At 40.9% G+C, this 14576-nt stretch overlaps 1 protein-coding gene across 1 annotated transcript in view; it reads right to left on the bottom strand.

Moving 5' to 3' along the window:
* MDGA2 (MAM domain containing glycosylphosphatidylinositol anchor 2) overlaps positions 1 to 14576 on the bottom strand; it is a 434436-nt gene that overhangs the window by 229812 nt on the left and 190048 nt on the right. Inside the window, exon 2 of the mRNA XM_029078526.2 lies at positions 172 to 311. Within this exon, the coding sequence (XP_028934359.1) occupies positions 172 to 311 (140 nt within the window). The remainder of the gene's footprint in view (positions 1 to 171; positions 312 to 14576) is intronic.

The following is a 14576-nucleotide window of genomic DNA, read 5'->3' as shown; positions in this document are numbered from 1 at the left end:
AGGGCTTCACTATATCTATCTCAGCACTTAGCACAACTTGGGGTCTAGGAGGCACTTAAAGACCCCAATTATCATCATCATTCTCATTAAGAAGCTTGGAAAGTGGAAGCTGGAAAAATTCTACAGAAGCCCGGTGACCAGCTAACTCCACTCTCCCAGGCCAGCACTCACCTGTGGACGAGGGTGGCCCGTGACCAGGCAGGTCAGCTCCAGAGTCTCTCCTTCTCGGATGGTGTAGACTCTCTCGGAGTAGCGTTCCTCCTCAATGTTACAAGCCAGGCCCGAGTGCACGATCCGCACTGTGGGAGGAGCTGTCAAACCAGCAGGGAGAGAGACAAAAGAAAGGGGCAGGTAAGTCAAAGTGCCTTCACTCATGGCCTCTCAGACATTCACTGGAAGAGTAACTCTCATTAGACTTACTAACACAGAGATCCATCAACCCTCCCGGCTTGAGCTCTCTGAGGTATTAAAGTCTCTGTCGGAGAGAAAAACTCGTACTAGCTTTTTTGCCTTTTGACGGGCAAGTCAAAGATGTCAATACTCATTCATCCTGCACAAAGCAAAAGACTGGGATGGAAATATGTGGGCCTTGGATACCCGTACAACAGCCAATAACTGAGTATCCCATGATACCTGCCTTCTTAAATCCCTGTTCACTGTTTCCCTGAGGAACTGACCACATATACCTCATTCCAGAGAGCTCAGATTTTTAAAGAGAAAAGAGAATTCCTTGGGTCTTTTTTAGAATATTTTCCCAGCTATTTTTTTCACATTATTCATCCTACCTTTCTTCATTTTTTCAGGGTACAAGGAAGAAGGATGAATAACTCAGTAAGACCAGAAAGGGAAGAAAGAACATAGAAGAACAAAGAGGAGATGATAAGGGAGAGGTGGAAGGCAGCGGCTTCCTCAGAGTGGAGAAAAGAAGCAAAGAGGGGAACAGGGTGGAAAGTAAAAAGGAATAGAAGCAGGGAGGGAATATGAGTGGAGATAATGGTGGGACGAAGAACAATGACAGGAGGTGGGGGGCGGTGTAGTAGGGAGAGAAGTCTGCAGAGATCAAGGTTCTCTGATCAAGATCAGATCAAGGAATGGCAAGAAAGAAAAGCAGGTCAACTTCGATTAATGATCCAGCTGAGGTTTCCTCTCCTCTCCAGCGAGTAAAGTGTTTTCACCCTGATTCTCCTACCATATGGGGACAAATTAACAGTCAGGTCTTGTAGTCTGGTCCCTAATTGGACCAGTTCGCCCACCCTCGACGGTCCCCAGGGTGGGTTTCAGCCCAGGGTCACAGGCTTCTTGGAGTATCTCCCTCCTGGATGGGGAGGTGGAGCACTTGGCCCGCCACACCGCGAGGCCAAGATGGCTCTAAAAAATCATTTGGGAAGACAAGAATTCCCAGGAAATGAAGACCGACCAATTCTGCCTTTGCAGAAGGTGACAAAACCAATGGATTTATTATCAACCTCAACCTCATGGTGAGGGCACATGGGCTACTGGAAAAGTCAAGGATCTGGGAGTCAGGAGATCTGGGTTCTAGCCCCAGCTCTGCCCCTGGCCTGTTGAGTGACCTTGGACAGGTCATTTACCCTCTCAGGACTTCAGTTTCCTCGTCTGTAAGATGGGTATGGTAATATGTAGCTATCCCAGGAATGAACTAAGGATCAAATAAAGTAATACACCTGTGCTTTGGAAAAATATAACTGCTAGAAATATATATGGTATTAACTAGACGTGACGGGATTTGTATGTAGAGAACTCCCCCAGGTTCTGGTTGCCTTCTGGCTTAATTCAGAATCAGAATCAATCAATCAATGGTATTTATTGTAGGCTTACTGTACACAGCCCACTGAACTAAGCACTTGGAAGAATGCAATACAACTTAGTTGGTAGACCCATTCCCTGCCCACGAAGAGCTAACAGTCTTGAAGGAACTGTTAGTGAGAACTACCAAACCTGCTTTTGTCTGTCAAAGCAGAGGATTCTACCCAAGATCTCAGCCCTTTCTTTTTTAGAGGTCCCCCAGCGGGGGTTTGAATGAACTAAAAGCAGTTGGCATGAGAATAGGCACCCATAGAAAATGCCAGAAATAGAAAGAATACTATCTATGATTAGATTGTTTGACTGGAAGCCCCTGTATGAAAAGGTGTAAATGTCTCGTTACAGTGCAATGACATCAGTCATTACTCATTAAACACCATTACTCCCAATGTAGCCTGCAAGGTTCTGTATTAAATGTGGTTTTTGAACAGACAGTGTGCTAAGGGGCTTATAAAAGCCAATACTCCTCCCTAATGCATCTGGGCACCAGAGAGAATGTTATCACTCAAGAAAGCTGCTAGACTCCAAATACGATACCCTGACTTCTAGTTGGATACTGAACTCCCCTCTATGAACCATTTCCAATATATGTATTAAAACCTCACATGCATACATATATATATTCATATACGCATATATGGATATATATATATATGGACATATACACTATATCCATAAAGTTAATACACACATCCATAAGCAGATGTATTTATATACATAAACACACCTACACCCATAAATATTTTTCCTTAGTTTTCAAAACGGCTGCTACTGACAAGAGATCCTACCCATATACAAAAAGGCCTGCTTGAAAAGACCCATGAACCAGGAGAAATTATATTCCAAACTCCATGTGAATAAAAATGTCACATGCCTCATTGATGTATATGCCACTTTGCAATTCTCATGTCTGTCTTGGTCTCCCAATCTTTCCAAAATCTCTGCTCGATAAGAAGCACAGAAGCCACTCAATTATACACTCCAGCCCAAAAGTCTTCTTCCACTTAATTTACATGCTAGTTATTTTTGTCACAATTTCAAATCAACTAGCATTATTGTTCTTCTTACACTACATCTTTCCAAAGTATTATAGTTATTATGCAAATGAGTAACTTTAATTAAAACATTAATGTTATACAGTAGACATATCTTCCTTCTCGTGTATATTTAGCATGCTCTGGGGGAAGATAGTTCTCAATAAATTAGGTTGTCACCATCTATTGATTGACAGGAACAGCTAGAATGGCAAATATATATGGTCAAAATAGCGACTTCTCCATTTATAAATTGAGAGCTGTCATTCGTTTTTGAAAATGATGCTGCCAATGGGGAAATCCAATTCCTAAGTGTGGGGACGTGACTGCAAAGACCGATTTGCAAAAGGTGCTTCTACGCCAATTAGATAGAGCTTTATAAATACTCTCCCAGTGACTAAATATCTTCTGTGCTATTCACTTTTTCTAAGGAGTTCAAATGAATTTTTTGTTAAGGTATTTCATAAGTGCTTACCATTTACTAAGCGCTGAGATAGATACGAGATAGTCTCTGAGTCCCTTGTGGACAGGAACTGGGTCTAACCTGATTAAGTAAAGAATTCATTCGAAACCCAAAAAGTTTCAATCTACAGGACAGATTTTGATGGTATATCCTTCCCTACCGGCCAAACCTTTATCAAACTAAGCATCAGGTATTATGGTACCAAGTCTCACTTGTTCTATATATATGTACAATTTCCTGTTTGGAATGGAAAAAATGCTAAACTCTGCCTTCCCTGAAACCTGTCCAATTCATCATCCCCTAGATTGTACAAAAGGCTGCGATCCCTAAGGCAGTGAATAGTCAGCAATCTATTGAAATGTTACAACACAGTTTGTTGGCCTCATTCATCCAGATTTCACAATGTTAATTCAAACCCCTCAGGAGAAAGCTACCTGAAGAATAGCAGTGGATAATGTCTCATTCTGGGCAAACTGATGGCCTGTCCGGAGATCCAGCAAGATTCATCCAGTGCCTCATTTTACAACATTAACCGAGACATGTTTTAAGACACTGAAAAGGAGCATGGCCGAGTAGAAAGAGCCTGGGCCTGGGAGTCAGAGAATGTACAGTCTAATCCTGGCTGTGTCATTGGCCTGCTGTGTGCTCTTGAGTGAGTCGTTTAACTTGTCTGTGGCTCAATTTCCTCATCTGTAAAATGGCCCTAGGAGGGACAGGAACTGCATCTGTCCTGATTAACTTGCATCTATCCCAGAAGTTCGTACTTAGCAAGCATTAAACAAATGCCATAATAATAATAATTTAACTTTGTTACTGTACTTCTCTGTGCCTCAGTTACCTCATCTGTAAAATGGGGATTTAGATGTGAGCCTGATATGGGACAGGGACTGTGTCCAACTCGATTTGCTTGTATTCCCCCCTAACACTTAGTACAGTGCCCGGTACATAGTAAGCGCTAACAAATACCTTTTAGCACTTGAGTTTGCACTCACTCACCTCTCCCAGTCCCCATCCCCATAGTCTTTATTTACATGTCTATATGTTCAGTTGCTTCCTCTCCCTGACATTTATTTTAATGGCTGTTCCCCCCCTCAGACTTTAAATTCTTATAGGGCAGGGATTGTGTCCACTTACTCTATTGTACTCTCCCAAATATTTAGTACACTGCTCTGCACTCAAATACCACTGATTGAGCAATGAATTTTCATAAGTTCAATTTCTTTTGGTTTTTTTCACTTCTTGCTTTGGGAACTGTCACTCATTCTTAATGCCCATGGACGATCTGAATTGTATAGGAGGTCTTTTCCACCTGTGCTGTGCATCAACTTGGCACAGAAAACTATTTCACTACTAGTCTTAGTCTTTCCCTGGCATCTATGTATTCAATCTAATCCATCAAAAAGAGTTGAGGTTTAATGAAGGAGCCACTTTTTAATTTTCAAGACATTTTAAATGTACTTGCTATTCCTCACAATGGTACTATTAGGTAGTGTTAATATTATCATTACCAGGTTCATTAATAATTGAGGGATTTAAGATGGGAAAATACAGAAATAAAATTACTTTGGCTAATTCTTGTCAGGGTATCTATCCTCCCTTCGGTCCTTTAGATTGTGAACAACCTGTGAGCTGGGAAATGTGTCTGATTCAAATATCCCTGAACTTTTCCCTGGGCTTTAGGCAGGGTGTTGCACAAAGACTGTAACAATATCAGACATGAACAATACAAATTAAATTATAATCCAACATCACACAGCCTGAACAGAGAAAATCTACATTAACAAAAACACTTGTTATTAATCGACTTAGGAGACACCACCACTGTTGTCAGCATATCGGGGCAGAACTCTCATGAAGAGAGATTGAGAATTTAAGTGCTTGTGTTAGTGTTAAATAAAAGCCAAAATAGGTACCCTGCTATAATGGAAAAGGACCAAAATAACTCTATAGTCAAGAAAAAGAAATGGTTCTCAGGGAGAAGTTTTGGGAAGGTGGCAAGACAAAGGGGCAAAAGCCAAAATGATGTCAGGCATTGCAAACAACAAATGCAACAATATCACAAAGGACAATCCCAAGGTATCAGCAGAATTGTGTCTACCAACACTATTTCATTGTACTCTCCCAAGTGCCTATACAGGGCTCTTCAAATGGAAAGCGCTCAATCAATAACATCGATTGACAGTTTACATGTAATAGATGGGACAGTCTGTAATACATTGACCTCTTCAGTCACCCCAAAGCTAAACATCCCCCCTTAGTGAGGTCATCTTCAAAATGGAGGACAAATATATGCATTAATGGGGAAAATACTCCATAACTGATTTGTTTCCATTATTAACATTAAATAGTTCCAGGTTAATATTGGTTCCTTCATAAGAACACTGGGAAATCTATCGAGAGGATGTCACTCAAACAATTAATTTTAATTTAAATCTTGTACTTAGTATTACTGCTCCACCAATCAAAAGTAGCAATAATGCCTTTCAAATTACAGTGTTCACTGTATAAAGGGATTGGGAGCCGAATTGTAGTATCAGTCTTTATTAGCATTACACAACTGAGGCATCTGTTTTAGTGGATCTAGCTAGCTGCAAATGGTAAACCATTCATTTGAAATTAATTTTATAAAATGGTGTCATCTAGAAAAGATTGGAAAAATAAAGAGTAAAGTGGGATAATATTTTGACAATTTGGGGAAATAAAACTTTGAATATCTGTAGCCGCAAACTGCATTTGGAATTCCCCTTTTGCATTTTCACTGATGAGTGCGTCCTCAATACCAAAAGCAATTCTGCAGAGAATCTGAAGTTCGAATGTTTTCTTGTTGAAAAAAACCAACATATCTGATTGAACTAGATTCCTATTTCTCACTGGGAAACAAACTTGAAGTCCTTTTCATTCTCAAGAGACAGTGGATCTTTTATTACACCAGTGCATAGAAGTGGAAACCCAAGTTAGAGTGTTGACTGCCAAACGGGGAACTTTATTTACCGAACGGCGTATATATCTGTACGTATATCTATTATATACATTCTATTATGTCACACTGTATAGGCTGCTTGTAGCACTTGGTTGTCTTATTCAATTGCTGCTGAGATACCAGCAGAGTGTGCTTCAGTGAACAACAGAGTGACAACCACAGTCTTTATTCTGCCAAAACCAAAGCTTTCAAGAACAAAGGGAGTTTAACGATAAAGCCTCAGATGCCCAGATTTTTCAGGGGCAGATAATAGACTGTAAGCTCATTGTGGCCAGAGAATGTATCTGTTTATTACTGTCTTATACTCTCCCAAGCGCTTAGTACAGTGCACTGCACAAAGTAAGCACTCAATGAATACAATTGAATGAATGAACTTCTAAGGTCCTTGGTAAATGGAGAACAAGTTTATGACAAGAGTAGAAATCCATTTACTTTTTGAATTTTTCTCTTCTTACAGTTCAAGACATTTCATAACTATGAAGTACCAATTTTTTCTAATCTTCATGCCTATGCAGTATCAAATCTTATGAAACACTTATCTGAAGATTAAATGTAACAGAAAGTTTAATAATAAGAAAATAATTATTGGCATCCAATCTGCTTGGAGGTAACTATCAAATCACGAGTTATTTCAAACGTAAGTTCTGTGTGAAAGCGTCCATGACATTTCTACCCTCAAGTGTTCATAATAATACTTACAATTATAGTATTTGTGAACCACTTACTATGCATCAAGCACTGTTCTAAGTGCTGGGACAGACATAAGTTAATAAGTTTGGACAGAATCCCTGTCCCACTTGGGACTCACAGTCCAAGTAGGAGGGAAAACAGGTAGTGAATTCCCATTTTGCCACTGAGCAAACCGAGGCACAGAGAAATTAAGTGACTTGACCCAGGTTGCACAGCAAGCAAGAAGCAGAGCTGGCATTAGAATAATAACAATTGTAGCATTTAAGTACTTCCTATGTGCCAAGCACTGTACTAAGCGCTGGGATGGATAAGAGCAAATCGGGTTGGACACAGTCCTTATCATTCAGTTATATTTATTAAGGGCTTACTGTGTGCAGAGTACTATACTGGGGCTCACAGTCTCAATTTCCATTGTAGAGATGAGGTAACTGAGGCACAGAGAAGTAAAGTGACTTGCCCAAGGTCACACAGCAGAAACATGGCAGAGCCAGGATTAGAACCAATGACTCAGGCCCATGCTCCATCCACTATGCCATGTTGTTTCTTAGGTCCTCTGACTTCCAGGCCTGTGCCTTTTCCATCAGGCCACACTGTTTCCTCAGCATGGATTGGGGGAAGAATAATATGGGGAAAAACACTTTCCTATTCACTTCTGAGGGAATAAAACTAAAACAGTCCTTGTTTTCCCATAGAAACTATGGGCAAAAACAATTGGCCTTTTGGCGGAATCATTTCATGCGTGTATCCTTGGTGTTGGTGCTATGCTTATGAGTTTCTATTTCTGATCTGGATTAGTTTATCACACTTTACAGTGGCACTTTGTCTACGGCATACAATCATTGCTTAGTGAAGAAGAATCTAGAGAAAATTAATCTTAAATTTCTGACAAGAGAGTACTTCATCTGCCACTAAATCAGAAGATATATGCTAGGAGCCCTGAGCATTTGATGAAAGTAGCTTCAGCGTCGAAGTTGATATGGTGATGGATGGACATTCCATTGGATCCCCAAGGATGCCCAAAGGGCCCTGTATATTTGTGATTCCAGTAAAGGGATGACATTATTTCTTCCTGCATGGGATTCTAGGTTTATAAAGGAAATGGGACAGATATGAGCCTTAAAAGTTAGCGCTTTGAAGATTTGAGATACCTGCATTTTTTTCCTTTCAGATGAGGAACTGTGATAATTCATAAAATTGGAGTATTTCTCTCACTTCCTTCATTTAAGCAGAATATTTGGAGCTCCCTAATCATTCGGTGTGAGAAGATTACCAGTCAAATGCAGGTAAAAGCTATTGAACTGTAAATCATTTATTTTACATATCTTGCTAACTATCTCTAAAAGAAAAAGTATCTTCATGATTTATTAGCATTGAGAGAAGTCTTTCCTTTAAAAAAACAGAATGTCTGTCTCACATAATGGAGTATAAATTCCATGTCAGGAAGTTTTTAATTCTGTACTTCCCAAGCACCTAGTAAAGTGCACTGCACCCAGTGGGTGCTCAGTAAATATTCATTTACTACTTCAATCACTCCTTCCTCTTCAAATCGGTAGAGATCCTTCTGTAACCTACATAGCGTTAAACTTCAACCACCACAGAATTAGTTTAACAAAACCATTAGCCAGGAAAAACAATTTGGCCTAGAAAATGCTGGTAAGCTAATTCTCCTTAGTCGGTCTACTTCTTTCCCTTCCCAGTGAAGACAGTCTACAATTTCCATATTTATTCTATTGTTCCCCATATACCTCTAACAGTTCTCCTCAACTCCCACCCCAGAAATGTTTCCTGCCTAGAAAAAAAAATCACACAAAGGGGTGAAAGAAAGAGGCTATCAAGTCTGTTAAGTGCATCATGGGTCTGTCGTCTGGTTTTTAATCACAGTCACTGCCTGACCTCGCCTCACTGCTGACCATGAGAGTTGGTTCTTGCTTGTCTGGCTTTATCTTTTGATTAATGACTTGTATGTAGAAAATACATGTGAACTTGCCTTCTAAAACACCCACATCATGATGTATACTGCGTATTTTTCTTCACCAAGGTTAACACATAACATTCTCAGTCTGGTGGGAGGGGCAATAAAAGCTTGTTAGCTCCTCATGGTTGGAGAGTCCACCCCGTTCCAGAAGCAATTCTGTTCTCCCCAAGTCCTGCCGGACCCATTAACTCCTGCTAGATAGTCACCAAACCACAGCCAACCCTTGCCATCCATCATGCTCTGACAAAAAGACAGTCAGGAAGGGAATACAATGGGACTGACCTGGGCAGATGGAAGAATCCTAGAAAAGAAAACTGTGGCATCATTGAATTTGATGAGTAAAAATTCTTAAGGAGAAAACATACAACGAAGTAAACAGGAGGTAGCTAATGTGGCGTTACTTTTTTAAATACTAGGAAAATAATTTTAGAATGAGAAATGCCAGCTGAACCTTTTACTCAGAAATGCAGAACTTTCTACTCACTCATGTATGCTTAACGATGAGGGTATTTATTAAGCGCTTACTATGTGCCAAGCACTGTCCTAAGTGCTGAATCTCAGGGATGTTCTCTTTCAATAAAGGTGAGCGGGGAAATGTCTTTCAGGGGGATTCATTTCGGAGTCAAGCTGGAGAAAATGTCAAAATGAGTCATCTTTTTGTTTTGTGCTTCCCAAGCACTTACTACAGAGCATTGCAATCCGTGGGCACTCAATGCCACCTATTGATCATTACTACTCTGAACTCCTGAAACTTATCTCTCCCCTTTGTTCCCTTGAGTCCCCTGCAAAAAATGGTATGGGTGGAAGATTCAGTCCCATTGCCTGATTTCCTTTCCCCTTGCCTTAGTTTTGCAAGAGCCCAGAACAGATGACCCATGCCTATTTCCTTGGTTGTAGATATTTCCAAGTGCTTATTTTGTGTAGCACATGGTACCGAGTGCTTTTTTTCCTACAAAAACGTTCTCTCCATGTTTCCCTACTCCTCAAGAACCTCCTGTGGTTGCTCATCCACCTACCCATCAAAGAGAAACTTCTTACCATCGGTTTGAAAGCCCTCAATCACTCTGTTTTTGTGGAACCCCACCTCAGTGGGCAGATTGGAGCCCTTCGCGGTTCAACTTCCATGAAGTACCCCAGTCTGCGGTTGGCCTTCTTGGCAGGGGGTTGGGGGAGGCGCCAAGCAACTTCAGACACCAGTCATAACCTTATCTCACCGCTCTCTCTCTCTACAACCCAGCTCGCATACTTTAACTCCTCTAATGCCAACCCACTTAATGTACCTCGATCCCATCTACCTTGCCATCAACTTCTCACCCACGTCTTGCCAACAGCCTGTTGTGACCTTTGTTGTCAATGTACATCGCCTTGATTCTATTTATTTGCTATTGTTTTAATGAGATGTTCATCTCCTCGATTCTATTTATTGCTATTGTTCTTGTCTGTCCGTCTCCCCCGATTGGACTGTAAGTCCGTCAAAGGGCAGGGAATGTCTGTATCTGTTACCGATTTGTACATTCCAAGCGCTTAGTACAGTGCTCTGCATATAGTAAGCGCTCAATAAATACTATTGAATGAATGAAAGAGAATTACTCTCCCCACTTTGAAAGCCTTATTGAAGGTTGTCTGTCTCCCCCGTTTAGACTGTGAGCTCACTGTTAATCAGGGAATATATCTATCTGTTGCTGACCTGTACATTCCAAGGACTTAGTACAGTGCTCTGCACACAATAAGTGCTCAATAAATACAATTGAATGAATGAATAATAATAATGTTGGTATTTGTTAAGCGCTTACTATGTGCCAAGCACTGTTCTAAGCACTGGGGTAAATACAGGGTCATCAGGTTGTCCCACGTGAGGCTCACAGTCTTAATTCCCATTTTACAGATGAGGTAACTGAGGCACTGAGAAGTCAAGTGACTTTCCCAAAGTCACACAGCTGACAGGTGGTGGATCCGGAATAAGAACCCATGACCTCTGACTCCTAAGCGTGTGCTCTTTCCTAATCCCTCATTTCCTCTTCTCCCACTCCCTTCTGTTTTGCCCTTGGACTTGAATTTGCTCCCTTTTTTACCCCTCCCTCAGCCCCATAGCACTTATGTACATATCCATAATCCATTCATCTATATCAATGAATATAATATTCATTGGGGTAGATTTATATTAGAAGCAGCGTGGCTTAGTGGAAAGAGCACGGGCTTGGGAGTCAGAGGTCATGGGTTCTAATCCTGACTCCACCACTTGTCTGCTGTGTGGTCTTGGGCAAGTCACTTAGCTTCTCTGTGCCTCAGTTACCTCATCTGTAAAAATGGGGATTAAAAGACGTGAGCCCCATTTTGGACAATCTGATTACGTTGTATCTAACCCACTGCTTAGAACAGCGCTCAGCACATAGTAAGCACTTAAATACTATACTTGCTATTATTATTATTCTCTGTCTCCCTCTCTAGTCTGTAAGCTCACAATGAGAGGGAAACATATCTACCAACTTATCTACCAACTCTATTATACTGTATTCTCCCAAGCACTTAATACAGTGCTTTACACACAGTGAGCACTCAATAAAAACAATTGATTGATTGAGAGAGAAGAACAGAGTTGCAATTATGTTCCCTATCCAAGGGGAGTTTACAGTCTAGAGAAGGCTTACAATCAGGCAGGGGCTTACAGTTTAAAGGGAACTGATCAATGAATCGATGCATCTGAATCCAGCCGCGTTTGAAACTGGGAAGAGAAACTGTCCTGCTTCCTAAGGTGAATAAACATTTTTGGAATATAAATGGAGCTTTAAGCAGCAGTAGGTACATACTTCAAATTCTGGAATGAGGACTGAATTGTAAAGATTTTTGTCTGGCAGTGCAGGCTGGGTTGGCTGTTAGTGGATTTGGAATGTGCAAGGACAGACATATGTTGGTGTCCTTATGTGCCCTCATGCTGGCAAAAGATGGGAAGGAGGGAGAGGGTTTTTCTCCCCCAAACACAGATGCAACAGTTATACCTGCAAGCATTTGAACACACACCCCAAAAGGGGGGCATGACTAGAGGCAGAGGGGAGGAGCCACAATAATAATAAAAATAATTATGGTACTTGTTAAGGGCTTACTATGTGCCAAGCACTGTTCTAAGCACCTGGGGTAGATACAAGTTAATCAGGTTGGACACAGTCCCTGTCCCTCATGGGGTTCACACTCTTATCCACATTTTACAGATGAGGTAACTGAGGCCCAGAGAAGTAAAGTGACTTGCCCAAGGTCGTACAGCAGACATGAGGCAGAGCTGGAATTAGAACTCAGGTCCTTTTAACTCCTAGGCCCGTTTGTGCTCTATCCACTAAGCCACGCTGCTTCTCCACAACTCATCAGGCTCCTCCAAAAATGTTGCAGATGGTGACTACTATTAGTAGAAACTGTTTATTTCTTCAGTAGTTTTACTTGAGCCCCAACTGGATGGAGGGCACTGTCCCTGCAGCTAGGAGGAGTATGATAAAAAAATTTTAAATGAGACAATCCCCGCCCTGAAGGAATTTATTACAATCTCACTGGATTACAACCTCTAGACTGTAAACTCGTTGAGAGCAGGAAACATGTCTGCCAACCCTTTACTCTGGCAAATGCATAGGACAGTGCTCCGCACCTAGTAAGTGCTCAATAAATATCACTGATTGATTACAACCAGCTTTTCCAGAGGGAAATGAGTACCAGTGAGTGTAAGACTGGTGTGGGAGGGGAATGTGTCTGTTTATTGTTATACTGTACTTTCCTAAGCAGTGCTTTGCACACGGTAACACTCAATAAATACGACTGAATGAATTGCACGAAATACCCATGCCCAAATGGGAGAAAAGAGACTGTAAGCCCCAGTTGAGACCAAGAGCCTCATGTGAGACAGGAACAGTGTCCAACCCAATTTCCTGTATCCACCCCAGCACTTAGTACAGTGCTTGGCACACATTAAGTACTTAAATGCCACAATTATTATTAAAAAAGAATAATCAGTTGTGTGATCAGGGATAAAACATTGTCATGTGTTTCTCACAAGAGGCCTCGTGCTTTAACGGCCTTTAACGGAACTGACTGTGGCTAGGACTTGGCCAGTAATGCAGGCTATTTTTTTCTACGTCCCTCCAATTAAGATCCCTCTGTGTCTGGCCTTTTCAAACCCCGGTTGGTATTCCACAGACGATTATTAATGTCACAAACACTCTAATTCACCCAGATATTATTTCTCAAATTATTCTCCTGGCCAAGGACACATTCCGCTTCTCATTGTTACCTATCGATTATCCCCCGGGGTTGATAATCAAAGCTCACAGCCTGGAGCTGTTCTCCTCCTCCATCAGGAGCCCTCCTCTGACTAGGGAATATCCTTCCTTGTTTTTGTGGGGTTTTTTTTAAAAAAAGAGTTCCAGACAGTACTAGCTAGGTCTATTAAAGCCAATTAACACCTCCTTACTATTCAGTGGGTGGTTATTTCACTGGGTTTTTTTTTTCCCCTTTTTGGGTCTGAGAGGAAAGAAAATCCTCTCATGATGCTATTGACACATAACATCTGATATTCTTCTTCAAAAATAAAAAATGCATATTATGTTACATGAACTGGTTCCACCATATACTCCCCCTCATTAACATGCCACAATTTTTCTGCAACCATAAATTAATCCAACATTGCAAACACGGTTTCTAGAGAATCTTTCTTTTGTTCAGAAAATGTAAACCAAGGCTCCTTTCTGTCATCCTTCAGCTAAGTACATCTCTTCATCCTAACAACTCCAAAAAAATAATCAGACTTAGAATAACCAGGGACAGTAATGCCTTTTAAAATCAACTGCACCTTTCATATTTGCTTTTGCTTTCATTTTCCTAAAAAAAAAAGTTGAAATGACTGTAAAGGCCATTCCAGTGAAAGGCAGAATTTAAAAATAAAACTATTCCAACACCTTTCCTCTATATGAAAACAAAGCAGCTCCTTAGTTTCCTTAGTCTTTTCCTTTTCCTTAGTCTTCTTTTAGTCAATCGATCAATGGTATTTACTGAGCACTTACTCTGTGTAAAGCAGTATATTAAGCACTTGGAAGAGACTAGCAGAAGGAAAACACATGTTCTCTACCCACAAGAATCATACAGTCTTAGCAGACTGTACTACAAGCAGCTCCAAACACCAGTCATAAGCTGTGGAACATAAAGGAAATATGGACCCGTGAGTGGGGAATAAGTGTTTTGCTTCCGCTCTACTCTCTGAAAGCATAGTACACTGGTTTGCAGCCAGTAAGCAGGATGGGATGCTGCGTAGCTTGATGGAAGGAGCATGATGGACTTGGGAGTCAGAGGAAGTCTGTCACTTTCCTCTCGTTTGACCTTGGGCAAATCACTTTTTTTTAAATAATGTATTTGTTAAGCACTACTATGTGCCAGGCACTATATTAATAGCTGGAGTAAATAGAAGATAATAAGGTTGGAGAGTCCATGCCCCACATGGGGTTCACAGTCATTCATTCATTCATTCATTCAATTAATCCAGCAATCATATTTATTGAGTGCTTACCGTGTGCAGTGCACTGTTTCAAGCTCTTGGAGATGAGGTAACTGAGACAAAGAGAAGTTAAGTGACTTGCCCAA

Source organism: Ornithorhynchus anatinus, chromosome 14, assembly GCF_004115215.2.
Source record: "Ornithorhynchus anatinus isolate Pmale09 chromosome 14, mOrnAna1.pri.v4, whole genome shotgun sequence".
NCBI lineage: Eukaryota > Metazoa > Chordata > Mammalia > Monotremata > Ornithorhynchidae > Ornithorhynchus > Ornithorhynchus anatinus.
This window is presented reverse-complemented; position numbering and strand designations above follow the sequence as displayed.